Below are 14,213 nucleotides of genomic sequence, written 5' to 3' on the forward strand. Positions count from 1 at the left end.
CCAGATCAGAACCTTTTAAATGATCTCATCTTCCTGTCATCCGGTTGAGAAGATCGATCACCAGTTGCCATGTGGCTAAATTTGCGATTATTGATTTCTAAACTTAATACTCTCCATGTTAACTCTAAGCTAAATAAATCATTCCTGCAGCGTTAAGCGCGTCTTGCAAAGCGCACTGTTTGTGTGTGTGTGTGTGTGTCCGAATCGGCTAGAACACAAACGGAAAAGAATGAAGCGTTGCGAAAGCTAAACGATGCATCCAACCGCCCGCAACGGTTTGTGCAATTGTGCAACGGCATGCCCATGCCCTACAACCAGCTGTACCGAATGAATCATAGAATATTCTGATGGGCTCACTAACACGCTCAATAATAAACAAACAATAACAGTGCTGAAGACACACGGTGAGGGAAAACTAGCGCATTGTGCGAATGCGGAATAAACACCATTGGCGTTGGCGGAAACACGCGGTACGACAATAAATGCCCACAATGATGCTGACCTCTGCAACCTTCAAAATCAACCAGTGATCGCGATCCTCCCAGTGTCATAATCGCCCAGAGTTTTGCATTTTAATCAACACATTTGGATGTTTGTTCCATTTTAATGTTAAACGTCCACATACACGTACGCACACACGCGCATCACACGGCGTCAGTCATCGGTCGGAATGCATGTGTTCACTAAAGAAGGCTTCTTCACTTTGATACAAAAAAAAACCCTTTTCCGCAGAAAGAAGTGCTTTTTCACTGATTGCAGAGAAGAAGATTTCCGCTAAACAATCCACTCTTTCCCACATCCCACTCAGTCGGTCTTTTTTTTTTAGGGGTTGCTTTTTCCGATCAATCGGAAATGGCTTTAGAACAGCAGCACTCACTTCACGGGTAAGGTACGCGTTGGACGTTTGATGCTGCTGCGGCTTGCTGGCAGCAAAGCGAAACTACAACTAACCCTGCTGCGGGACGCCATGTTGATTCGGGTGGCTCCAAAGCACGATCGTGCCCTGTGCGGTGCGTGACTCGCACGTACACATCGAACGTTCGCGGCTGCGTCCGGTGTGGGCTTCGTGTGGGTTTTATTCTACGCGTTTCGTTCCACAGCGCGCCGTGGGCAGAAAGGTAAACATTGTGTACAGAGAAAGATCACCAAACAGATCAGCTAGCCAAAGACACCTAGTGAACAAGGGTGCCACATGAACGTGTTTTATGCTTTGCCCTTTGTACAATTTTCACGATTCGAAATGAATATTTATTTGATGCAATATTGGCAAATACGATAAAGTAAACATTTGTGCAATGTGTGCAATATTTTACAGCTACATAAAATAATGGTAAGACATTGAAAATATAACTACGAATGAATATATTATGATGATGATTAAAAAAAACTGGTTGAAAGTTGATAGAACTGATGATATGGATAAAATTGAAATTATAAGGGATAGCTTAAAAAGTTGTATGAAGTAAAATACATGTTAAGCAAGTTAATCACTAATGCTAAAATAAATATAATATGACTTTTCTTTTACAATTGTAATAAGGAAGATGTAATAATGCTTTAAATCTCTATTTTAGGCTCCTACTATACTATGATCTCGTGACATTACCAATACACTAACAATACCGGACGCGTCCGTTTCTTAGCGTGTGTTGGAACCTTTCGGTCAACTGTTCATCTACCCCCACTTGGAAAAGCGAACGCACTCCGACGAAACACCGACGATCATCTGCGTCTACAGTCTCAGTTTCAACGTTGACGGTGGAGGTTGTTGCTGTTGCCACCTTCCGTACATTCCAGCTGGCCACAGTGGCTGTTCGTTGCGCTTGTGCCACTTCATCGAAAAGGCACTCACGAGTGGCATCCGATCGGGCGGGTTTTGTTTTCCATTTCTTCGGGTTCATCGCTTGTTGTTGTCGTTGCTACGAAAGATCGCCCAGCTAGCAGCATGATCGGGAGCGATTACGTGCTTGAAGCGCACAACATCTACCACACAACCGAGGTACGTACAAACCGTGGTTCGACCGTGAGTTCCCTGCTGTGAACGTGCTCCGGTGTGATGCGGCACCGTGCAACTCAAGGTTCGTCTCTTGCGCGCAGGCGTTGATGTCGTTTGTTTTGATTTTTAGGTTGATACGGGCGGGTGCTTCAATGGTGGCGGACAGTCGGCGCTGGTACTGAAGGGAGTGCATCTGACCGTGCACAGCGGCGAGGTGATGGCCATCCTCGGTTCGAAGGGCAGTGGAAAGCGTGCCCTGCTGGACGTTATCGCACGCCGGTCGGACGGTTCTTCCCGTGGGCAAGTGCTGCTTAACGGAGCACCGCTAACGAAGTCACTGTTCCAGCAGCGGTGCGGATACGTTACGCATGCCTGTGATTTCATCCCGGGTCTAACCGTTTCACAAACGCTCCACTACACACCGACCATCGTAAGCAAATGAATGCGTTTTATGGATTTTAACACACAGGCATATATTTAATTTTAAAAATGTCTATTGCTGCATTTCAGCTCGGAGGCTATTTGAAAAGCTCCAAAGTGCGTCAAGTGCTTGCCGATCTTGCACTGTCGCAGGTTTCGCACAAGAAGGTGGAAAATCTTAACATCAGTGAAAAGCGTCGACTCGCGATCGGCATCCAGCTGGTGCGCGATCCCGTGATGCTGCTGCTGGATGAACCGACGCAAGGGCTGGATCCGCTCAGCGCTTATCTGCTGATTAGCATTCTGTCTAACTCGGCCAAGAAAACCGGCTGCGGTATATTGCTCTCACTCGAGAAACCACGATCGGATGTGTTCCCGTTTTTGGATAGGTACGGTGTGGAAAATATGGAAAAGTTATTTTGAATGCATCATACTGATTTATTGTTTGGTTTTTTAGGGCATTGTTTTTGTGTTTGGGAGGCGCGGTGTATTCCGGAGGCACCAGAGCTATGCTGGAATACTTCCACGGTATTGGTTTCCCGTGTCCTCAGTTGGAAAATCCCCTGATGTACTATCTTTGTTTGTCGACAGTAGACCGAAGGTAAGTGCCTTTCATACTATTAGCATTATCATTTATTATTGCATTCACTCATTAGAGTTTTAAAATATTATAACCAGAGAGAAATTTACTCGAGCCGATAATGTAAGCAATCTTTAATGCATCAATTATACTCTGTTATACTCTTTTTATTTTATTTATAATATTATCCAACACTCTACCTATTAAAATATTAATTGTCATCGCAAAGTTTTGAGGAATGTATGTCCCCAAAACAAAACGAAAAGCTATACATTTTTTTTTGTAAATACCAATCTCAATTTCGTAAATTCTCCAATCACGCGATGCCGTGTTTTGATGATCGCTTTAACTAAAGATGCCAACTAAAGATTACGCAGGATACGATCGTTTGAAGAAAATAACAGTTCAGTATTGTTCAATCATTTAATCTCTAGTAATTGGAGTAAATTTCTCTCTCTAGTCTATTTGAATCTCTTATATCGTAATAAATCACAATATATTTTTTAGATTCTGTCAAACAAACCTGTCAATATGTATAATGGGACGAATATTATTTTTAGTATGTTGTACAACTATTCTGTCAATATTACGAAGAGCTCAATAGACACTTTTTTTTGCATATAGCAAAAAGAAAAAAGGTAAAAGAAGTAGCGTAAGAAGAGGTATTTCGTTTAATTTTTAGATTATTACACTATTTATCAACACTCAAGTTAGACGTCGTTCGATTTGAACGTAGAGTTTTATGTGTTTTTTCATGAAGAACTTTTTTTACAAAAAAGTCTTCGGAAACATAGTTTTCTAATACTGTTGATTGATTATTGTGAATCATTATTTAAATAATGTCGTATTGTCAGCCTACGGATAAGCGTAAATAGGGCTGAAGTATGTATGCATTCTCGATTCTATTAATTGATTTAAACAAAATTATTTTCGTCTAATTTTGTTGTTGTTGTTCTGGTTGTACAATCCAAAAAAAATTACCATAATGTATCTTTTTTCAACAATTAGAATAATAATTTTAACAATCTACGCTTTTACTTATATTCAACTTATGTTATAGAACATTCAATCAGTAAAATCTGGTTGAAGAATTGTTTTATTGTGATATTTTAAATTAAGTATCGTTAAGTATTAAGTATGGTTTCAGATTTTTTGTATCAACCGAGACGATATTTTCTACTTTGCTTAAACTTACATAAAAAATCTACCTGTTATTCAATTATTGCTTTATCTTGATAAATTATGTAGGTACACATTTAGAGGAAACATATTTTAAATACTCTTGAGAAATAAGTATGCCATCATGAGTCAAATATTCAAATATGATGAGTCATTTTTTTCCTGGCCGTTTCGGCAAACAATATACAATAAAAATAATAATAATAAAATCACACAGTGGTCATTGTGCATGACGTGGTTATGCACCTATGGTCGTGTATCGAATCTCATCTAAAACAACATTCCGCATTAAAGACTGTTCATCCATTTACGTGGTAAAAATAGGAAGGATATTCTCCAGAAGAAGTACATGATCCCGTCCCACTGAGCACTGATCTTGAATTCTGAATTATTAAAAACCAAACAAGATTAAACCAAACCAAATAAGAATATTTTAAAATGTTTCCGTTAACTATTTAGTCACGTATTCCCCAATTTATAAATCTTTTGCACAAGTGGGATACCAAAACTTCCACTTCTGCTAAGCAATTGTAAAATAGTACCAACAATCGCAATATTCCGTTACATACAGGCACAATCATGACCCTAACGGCACCCTCGATAGGCAATAACTCTCCGTTTCGTGTCGTGCTTGAGTCACGACCGTTCACAGTACGATCGGCACGAATTAAACGACACCGTGCCACGAAACGGTCAGAAATTAAACAAACAAAAACAAATGTGCACATTGCAGTGCTTGCAGTGTGTACCGTAAACGTGCAGAAAGTCACGTTGTACATAAAAAGGGCTGACCTCCAACTCTTCGTGTACCTCCGAGTGAATCGTACCAACAGGGAACGTACCTTTGAGAAGAGTTTGTTTCGTGTGTTTATGAGAGCGACTCGCAAATTTCAAAACGTCACGAACCTTTTCCAAGTCATTGTTTCGGCTGCGTACTTTGTGGCAGCGGTAGTGGCTGTGATTCACGATAAAATAATGCACAAACGCTCCTTCTCTTTCACACTCACCTTAAGTTCGGTTCCCGTGCCGGAATCGTACGTTACGGACGAGAAAAAGAAACTACCCCTCGGGAACATCACATAAGGGGTAGTTTTCTCGCGAGGGTGCTACCATGCGAATTTCCGTCTGTGTTGGTGAGGGTTGGCGTGCACGGACCGCGTTTTGTGACGTACGAAGGCTCCGGTGTGGTAAAACAAAACAAGGTGAAGAGAACCATACAAATGTCGCGAGAGCAATGTGCGTGCGTCTTGCGAGTGGAGAGTTGAACGTTCTAGGTACTTTGCGTGCGTTTGCACTAGCCCTACCGTAGGCGTGCGCACACACATACGCAGCCACGTGAGGATAACACGTTGATGCGCGTGAGGGTCGGGAAGGGTGGGTTGTTGGTCAATTCGTGCGCTGCGAAGGTGCGAAGACGCAGTAGGGAAAGATGGAAAAGAACAAACGCAAAGAACAGGTGCAGCGGGGTGAGAAGGAGAGTGCAGTCGATACGGGGTGAAAGAACAGGGTGGATAAAGAAGAAGGAAACAAGAGCCAGTCACGCAAAATGGCAAAATGCGCCATCGTTAGGTCCGATCACGAATGTGGTGTGGTTTGTGAGAGGTTTTTTTTGGGGGGGGGAAGAAAATGAAAAACCGTCTTTTGGGATCTGGCTGGAATGGACGGGAATGACGCCTGAACTTGGGTTGTGTGAAGATCATCCACACATACACGCAGTGTGAGCGTTTAATTTAGCATTATTTTTAAGTTTCTTTCTTTCTTTCTAGTTGATAATTTGTTCAATTTTTTTGTTTCTTGTTGATTTAATAAACGTTGTATATTATTATTTAACTTTCGACGTTAATTATATTTGGAATAGTGTATATAATGATGTACACTGTACTGTTATAATATCTTGTTTAAAAGAATGTTTTACAGAATGACTTTTAATGGTAATTGTACGAAACAGGCGATTTTTGCACTTTTCTTGAACAACTTTACGATAAAATGTGAAGGAAGCAATAAAAGTCGTGTCTTCTTCATTTGTTGCACACAAGAGCATGTTCCTCCTCTTAGAATACTTTGTGATGCTGAGGACTTTACAAGACAGACCCCTTAGCAAGGTGTTCCGAACCGGAGGAAAAAAAAACGTTCCCACTTACAACCCTGGAAGCTTGAGACCCAAACTCAACATCAGCCCAACAGGGGTACAGGTAGCTTCCACGATGCTGAAAATCCCGCCCGTGAAAGCCAATGTGAAAGGAACGAAGGAAGGAAGAACCACAACACAAGTGACACCCGGACAATCCACCCCCGGTGGAGGGACGCAGCGAGTGATGGCGAGGGGGTTGGGAAGGAAGTTGTACACGGTGTGGACACGGACGTGGTGCAGAACGGACCAGTGTGTAATGGGAAAACGTGACCAACGAACCGAGCGGCCACACGGAACAGAGAATCCGAACACGCAACACACGACGCAGCCGGGCGCTCGTTGGACAGTGGGCAAACAGTGTGTCTGCGTATGTGGTAGTGGGGTGGAGGAGGAAGAGGGAAACGTGAGTGAATATAGAATGTTGAACCGTGGATGATTTCGCAGAACGGAACGGGCACCACCGCGGCGGTGTATGTGAGTTAAAGTACACCTTTTGCCAGCAGCAACCAACCAACGAACAACAAAAAAGCGGTTGCGTACTATTTGTGAGATTCTTACAACCCCCCGGGAGAGCGTTTGTGTGAGTGTGCGAGAGAGAGAGAGAGAGAGAGAGAGTAAGAACGCACCGCAACCACAACTCGAGGCTCCGGCTGGATGCGCTGACTTCGCATTCTTTCAATCGTTCACTGGAATCCTGCGAGAGCGGCACGCAACCACGGCCCTGCGTTATCTTCCTACAGCGTCACACAGTTGGCGGTGAACGTGCACGCAAAAGGGACGGCAAGCGAGAGGCAACGATTAATCGAAGGAGGTGTACGAGCGAGTGAGAACATTGAATTGAACGTGAAAGGGTTTTTTTGTTGTTGTTGTTGGGTTGTTGCTGTACGCTTGCAGTGGAGTTAACCGGTAGATGGACACTTTTTGTTTAATTTAGTACTGTGTCAAATACGCAACTGCGGAAGTCCAACTGTGTGACACGAGCTTTGTGCTCTGTATGTTTCTGTGTGGGTTGCAGAACGCGTTTCTTACTAGCGGCAGCAAAACGCATGAAACGCACTCGCCCGCCTGCTGCGTGACGCCAGTCTTGCATATCAGGAAACGTCAAACTACGAACAAAAGCAGCAGCAGCAACAACAACAACAACCACCGGCTGGCTGCTGCATTCTATTTCGATTCGTGAAAGGGGGTGCAAACGTGTTTAAAGGGGTGTGTGTGCGTTTCGTGAAAACTGTAAAACAACATTTTCACTGTGTGCGAGTGAGACCAGAATCGGTGGTGTGCTTTTTGTAACGCGCTACACGGTGGCAAAAAGCACGAAATAATGGCGTCATCTCACGCACACACGACACGGCACGGCAGCGCAACCACCAGCGCGTGCTATTGTACGGTGGTGATGTCGTGAGCTGCACGTACGGCATCAAATTCACTGAGGGGTGGTTTTTGTACACAAGAAAACCCTCCAAAGCGTACGTCTGTGCACGTGAGAAGGAACACACTTCGCGTGGAAGATAGTGAAAACAACAAAAAAGGCACACACAAAACAGGCAAATGTCACAGTGAGTGACAGAATTTCACCGTGAAGTACACCAAAAAAGTGAACAAACCACCGTAACTGCAATTAATCTCACACGATGAACGACGCCGTTGTCGGTACGCTTGGTGCCGGCAGCATCCTTACCGGGGACTCGCCGGAAGATTCCCCAATGAGCCCGACGGGCACGGGTGGCAGTGGCAGCGAGAGCAGCAACTCACCGAGCGCACCCTCATCCATTTCTTCCTCCACCAGCGGTTCGTCCGCGTCCACCTGTGAGGCATCGTCACCACCGGCCGTCACCGCACAACCGGCACAAGTGCTCTACATGCCCGTCGGGCTGGCCAACATCAAGGAGGAGCTGCCGGAACCGGAAATACAGGTAAGCCATCACTCGTCGGCGTGATATTCGTGACAGACAAAATGGCGACCGTTTCCAATTTGTGCAGCGAAATACGATTCGATTCGAAGGCATTAAAGGTGGAGGTACATTTGCTCACTTTTAAGGTGGTTTGTTTAGAAATGTCTTTGTAGGTTACATTGGTGCACATCTGACTCGACAGATTTTGTTGTTGCCGTTCGGCACTGTTGGTGCGATTGTGTGTGACTCCTCCATGGGCAACAAAATGGGCAGTTAATGCTATTATTGCGCTGCTTTGTCACAGCGTTTGTCACGTCGTGGGTTTTGTGTTGTTTTTTTTTCTTCTCTTGCTTCTCTACTCACGCGCAATACAGACGCAATATGTCCGGCAAAGTGCGGTTCTGTAGCAGCAGCGCGCTCCAGTGAACGAAGCGGGTGCACATTGGGCCAATGAGTTTGTGCAGAATTGCAAAATACACCGGTAATCGATTTGTTTTAAAAAAATGTTGGCAATAGAATCATATGTTTAATGCGTCAATTTAATACAAACCATTAAATTAAAATACTTAAAAATCATACTCATTTGTTGCTCCATCAGTCGGGAAGTATTTAGACTTAACGAAACTTCTTTGCGCTAGTTTATTGTTGGTTTAATTGCTTAAATTCTTATTATATTGCTTCCAAAATTTGGCTTGGCGATCTAATGAGCTCATTGTGGCTATCAAAACACACAAATGATAGAGAGCGATATCAAACAGAATGCGAGATAAAGCGCTCACGCGATTTTTTGTTGTTGGGCTTCGGAGATAAATGTTGCGTGAAAAAACTCCTTACAGTAGGTAACAATTCGATGGAGAAACAATAACGAATTAGAAACCAACGATGTTTCATGTAATGTTTAAAATATTCAAGTATAAATTACAATTGTGCTGGAAAATTATTCAGTGCTCCGTTATTATTTAATTTCCTTTTCTAAAAGATCTTCAATCACATTAAGAAATATGTTTGTGGAAAATTGTCAAATATTTTGTATTCTTTTGAATATTTTTATTTAAAAATAATTATTGTGAGTTATAAACTTTTGCATGCCACTGTACGAATGTTATGCTCTCTTTCTCTCTCTCTCTCTCAAAACGCTTGCGCTCGCAACATGGTTTCATAGTATGCGCGTTTAACGAAGGGTTGGGAGTAGTGAGAATCAACCCCCAAGCGCAATCCTCACTCCTCCCACCACCCCCACCCAATTAACGCAAAAACGCCGGGTTTGTTGTTGTGCGCGGTTTGTTTTGCTGATTTGCTTACTTTTCCATTGCGTTTCTTCGCGCTCTCTCGTTCGAACGTCTGTTGGCGATATGTTTGTCTTCTCGTTCTATTTCTGCTCAAGTTTACTTGGCTGGGTCACAGAATCGTCTGGCTGTGATGTCGTGAAAGTATGCTACATGTTTCCTTCTCTTCGTTCTTGTATTCTTTCTTCTGGAGAAGCCACCGACTGGCAGGTTCGCAATATCCCGAGCATTGCAGCAAATTACACAACCTACTACGATTCCCGCATTGTTTGGCCGTTTTGTGACTTTTCCAGAGAGTTCCGGTTTTTTTATGTTGTTGCTCGTTTTTCTCATTGTTCTAGCTGCTTTCGGTTTCTTCTTCCACACCCGTATCACGATCTGGCGAGCTGCTGCTACGGATTTTTTCGTTCCGTTCGTGCTAACCGTCGTGTTGTTGACTTCCACAGAATCGTTTTGGAATCTTTATTCCTTGGTTCTCTTTCTGGTTTGACTTTTCGTGTCCCATCCCCCAATCTCCATCCATCGCCGCAGGGACGAACAACGTTCCGATGGCAACTTGGATGCGCACACACACACACGCATGCACACAAAACATGGCAAACATGGCATGCTCTTGATACTCGCAGTTTCACGCTGTTCTGTTTTCCTTTTCATTTGTTCGTGTTTGTTCACCTTTCTGTTTCTTTCTCGCTCTCTGGTTTGTTTTTCATTCGTGCATTTTCTCTTCACTTCAAAATGGCTCCCACTCGGTTAATTTTTTTGTTTTGTAACTGTTCGAGACTAAAAAATATCTCACCAAACCACTTGTTGATTTTTTTCTTCTATATTATTCTGTATTGACAGAAAAATCTTAGGAGAAATCCCCCATTTCTTAAAATTGTTTTTTGAGTTTCTTACAATGTTCCAAGGAAAACGGTTCTAACCATTTTGTTGTGTTACAACAACGCCTGACTAGTGTAAAAGTTACGGAAATATGTAATATTGTTATTAAAAATAAACTCTTTCTTGCAGGCTGATTCAGAATTATCACTGGAGGAAGGTCACGCCTTGGTTCAAGTCCTTGAAGACACACCGAACGATGAGGCACCTCCACCCGAACCGGAGGTGGAAATACGTGCCGGCAAGGCGGACAAATCCTTCCGTAAGCTCACCTCCGATGGCTATTCCGCAAAGTCGGCCGTCGTGCGTCTGCAGATGGGCAAGGTTACCTATCAGCTAACGGACCAGATGCTCAAATCCGGTGCTCTTGCCGCGATGCATAATCCACTCCTCCTGACCAAGGACCAACTCGAACGCATGATTGCCGAGAAAGATCCCGAGCTGGAGTACCGGAAGCACCACAACAACAACAGCACCTGGCAGCGCTATATGCCGATGTACTACAAAGGCATCAAGCAAAACTATGTGCGATGTCTCGAATGTGGCTGGCTGGTACTGCATAAGGCCAGTACCGGTACGGGCAGCTTACTCCGGCACCGCTGCAAAATTAAAGTGGCCGGTGTGGAGGTGAAGCTTGAACCGAAAGTATCCAGTAGTTGGAACACTTCCCAGGGTAAACCGGCACCGATGGCGAAATCGGCGGCTGCCATTGTGGGTAAGGTCCAACCGCCCCCAACACCACCGTCAACGACGTCGGTATCGACTCCACCTCAAATGGTTAAGTACGGTGGTGGCACCACACTGCCACAGAGCGTAAAGGACGAGTTGGTCCGGCAGCAGGCATGCGTACTGTACAAAGACATCGTTAGTGCGGATCTGTTCGATCAGCCAAGCTTCCGGGCGCTCGCACAGATGCTGGTCAACATCGGTGCATTCTACGGCCAGCAGTCGGAAGGATTGCTAGCTTCCCGTGACGCACTGCTCGAAACCGTACTGCCCGCCATGTACCACGAGGCAAAGGGCCAACTCAACAAGGTGCTGTCCGACTGCGATCTCACGTTCAGCTTCAGTCTGTTTCGGCACGAGCACGAACGCCGTAGTTACGTAGCCATCAACGCCTATACGGTCGCGTCCGACTATTACTTCCGACCACTGCACGTGAAGACACTCGATGTGACCGGACAGGAGGTTGCGTATGTTGAACACCTGCAGCGTATTATCGAGGACAGTCTGGCACGGTCCTTCTCCGATCCGATAAAGCTAGTGTACGGTGGTCCGCTGGAAGCGGAAGATTGTACCGAAACGGAGAAACACCTGCGCAATCAGCGCGAACAGTACGAGCTGATACCGTGTGCAGTGACGATGCTTTGGAGCATCATGAAGCGTGTGCTGGAGATGTTCCAGTGCGATAGTGGCCGTTACCTGGAGCGTTTCATGCTAAGCTCAGCGAACGAGGACGAGGATGAGACTGTGCCACCAGAGCTTGCCGTACTTCAGCGCTTTCTCGAGCCATTCCGGGAACCGATCCGAGGTCTCGCCTCTGACACGGGCGTCACCATCAGTGAGGTTGTTCTGTGGCGCAAAAAACTCGAGCTTAGCTTCCGTTCCGAGCCAGAAGATGAGGAGGAGGTCCGTTTACTGAAGGAAACCCTCCTGGGACAACTGCGAACACATTTCCCCCTGCACGACTACCATCGGATAGCGGTATTTCTGGACCCGAAGTTCAAGGGTCTACGCTTTCTGGCCGACGACGAGCGAGACGAAACGTTGGCCAAGGTAAAGCAACACCTGCACGCCGATCTCGAAGGCATTGAGCGGGTCAAGCGGGGCCAGTACGGTTCGCACGGGGTCCGCAAACGGCGCAGTTCACTTCCACCGTCCGAGTTGCGGTTCTACGAGTTTATGGACGCATCGCTGAAGCTCGAATGTGACGATGTGGTGGACGACGAGATACAGCAGTACGTGGACGTGAAGCTGGAAAGTGCGGTCGACATAATGTCGTACTGGCGAAATGAAACGGCGTTCCCGCTGCTGAAGCGCTTGTGCCGGCGTATACTAAACATTCCTGCGGCCTGTGATGAGATGAGGCAGCTGTTCGGTCAGACCGGACAGCGTGACCTGCAGAAGCGGCGGCTTGCGTTAAGCGATCGCGAGCTGGATATGGTGATGTATCTCCATCAGAATGTGAGCAGTCCTTGAGCGGGCACTGCTGTGGTCTGAGATCTTGAGAGTGATCAAGATGAAAGAATAAAGTTTATATTTATTAATTTTTAATCTTGTTCCTCTTGCAATGGAGCGATGCATTCACATCCGAAGTAGTGCATATTTCAGGGTTCTTGAGGTTACTATTGCTACATTCGATTGCATTCCTTCCATCTGTTTTAGATCCCGAGATCGGTTCTTAGAATCAAGTCAGCAGATTGAGGCATTGGTGGAACGATTTGCTCGTGAAACTCCTATCCCGGAAGCACCAATCAATCCGATCGGCAGTGGCAAGATACCTCTAGCCTACGGGAAACCAGGTGAACTGAAAGTATGGGGAATCCTTTATCTGTGAGTAATAGATTTTATCGTGGGAAAACTTTGACTATTGAACACTAATTTACGCTGTTGTTTTAGACGTTTATTGGCGGCAACCTTCTCCTGCGGATATGCTGGTATGAAGGCCCTGTTTCTACGTCTTCTTGCTTTGCCGGCCACGATGGGATTGCTGTGGCTATTCTACGGCCAAACTGGCGATGATGCCCACGGATTCTTTAGCAAGGGAGGTCTAATTATGAGTGTGCTTGCATTGAGCTATGGCGTCGGTATCTGGGCAACTATTGCACTGTGTAAGTGAAAAATTTGTGGGCTTGTTTGAAGGTTCCAATGATATTAAATATTCCACATTTTTGTCTCCTTTAGTTCCCCCATGGAGAAAGCGTTTCTGTCAGGAATATGCGGAAGGACTTTATACGGGTGCAACGATGCTGATCGCTTACAATACCGTGTCGATACCGTTTTCTTTCATCTCATCGGCTGTTGCTGCTTGCGTTCTTTACCCGCTCGTTCTTGATCCGGCCAATCCCGATGGAATGACGTTCACTTATCTGCTGGTGGCTTTATGGACCAGTTTCATGCTTGCAGAGCAGCTATGCGTTATGTTTTTGCTTGTCATGAAGTCACAGCTGAATGCTGCCATTGCTACGTCTTACATACTGATCATCTGCCTGACGCTCGCTAGTGGCACTATCAGGTACCAAGCGGACGCTCCATATCTCCGTCGATTCTTTTGTCATATTTTGTATTCTCCTTCCCTAGATCCACCAAAGGACTACCCACCTGGTTGCAGGATAACGCCAAGGGTGTTCACACAAAGTATGCCAGCTCCCTGCTTCACACCGCCACCTTTTTGGGTCGCAAAATGAACTGTACACCGGCCAACGGGATCGTGTGTCCGCAGCCGGCTGATTTTCTAATGGAACGGCTGGGACGTGCCAATCCGCAGGAAACGACCGATATTGCCGCCAGTATTGCGTTCGCGCTCGGTTTGTGTGCATTTAACATGATCCTGTATTTGCTACCGATGCCTCGGTTCGTGCGACGGAAGTTCCGTGAGTAGGAAGAAGGATGTGTAGCTTTATGTGTAATTTGCGTTTTTAAAGAACATCCCTGAAATGGTATTTTATTTAGCATAAGTTTACCTTTAACAATTTGTATGCCCGTAACATTGGATTTAAAATAAATCAGATTCTTTTATGAAGTAAACGAAATAAATGAATGATCCATTTTTATTAAAGAAGCTGTTAACAATTATTAGCAAAGGAAGATTAATTTAGTAAATCTTTCTATCTTTCTTTGTACAGCACGC

The 14,213-nt window shown here is 45.0% G+C and overlaps 2 protein-coding genes across 2 annotated transcripts; both read left to right on the forward strand.

Annotated features, from left to right (window-relative positions):
- The first annotated feature begins 229 nt into the window (after positions 1-229).
- LOC128302664 (ATP-binding cassette sub-family G member 5) lies at positions 230-13,964 on the forward strand. Its single transcript, XM_053039564.1, has 9 exons — positions 230-236; positions 1,938-1,999; positions 2,127-2,426; positions 2,507-2,805; positions 2,874-3,017; positions 12,749-12,916; positions 12,983-13,194; positions 13,268-13,598; positions 13,664-13,964. Exons 1-9 carry the CDS (start codon positions 230-232, stop codon positions 13,962-13,964), a joined length of 1,824 nt encoding a protein of 607 aa, XP_052895524.1.
- On the forward strand, positions 7,008-12,637 carry LOC128302567 (uncharacterized). Its single transcript, XM_053039456.1, has 2 exons — positions 7,008-8,219; positions 10,496-12,637. Exons 1-2 carry the CDS (start codon positions 7,938-7,940, stop codon positions 12,560-12,562), a joined length of 2,349 nt encoding a protein of 782 aa, XP_052895416.1. The 5' UTR covers positions 7,008-7,937; the 3' UTR covers positions 12,563-12,637.
- Positions 13,965-14,213: the final 249 nt, after the last annotated feature.

The sequence above is a fragment of the Anopheles moucheti genome, chromosome 2, assembly GCF_943734755.1.
Source record: "Anopheles moucheti chromosome 2, idAnoMoucSN_F20_07, whole genome shotgun sequence".
Classification (NCBI taxonomy): domain Eukaryota; kingdom Metazoa; phylum Arthropoda; class Insecta; order Diptera; family Culicidae; genus Anopheles; species Anopheles moucheti.

Coding starts and splice junctions, on each gene's coding strand:
- LOC128302664 (XM_053039564.1), top strand. Junction 2,000..2,126: donor ACATCTACCACACAACCGAG/GTACGTACAAAC, acceptor TTTGATTTTTAG/GTTGATACGGGCGGGTGCTT. Junction 2,427..2,506: donor TCCACTACACACCGACCATC/GTAAGCAAATGA, acceptor GCTGCATTTCAG/CTCGGAGGCTATTTGAAAAG.
- LOC128302567 (XM_053039456.1), top strand. CDS start 7,938: ATGAACGACGCCGTTGTCGGTACGCTTGGTGCCGGCAGCATCCTTACC. Junction 8,220..10,495: donor TGCCGGAACCGGAAATACAG/GTAAGCCATCAC, acceptor TCTTTCTTGCAG/GCTGATTCAGAATTATCACT.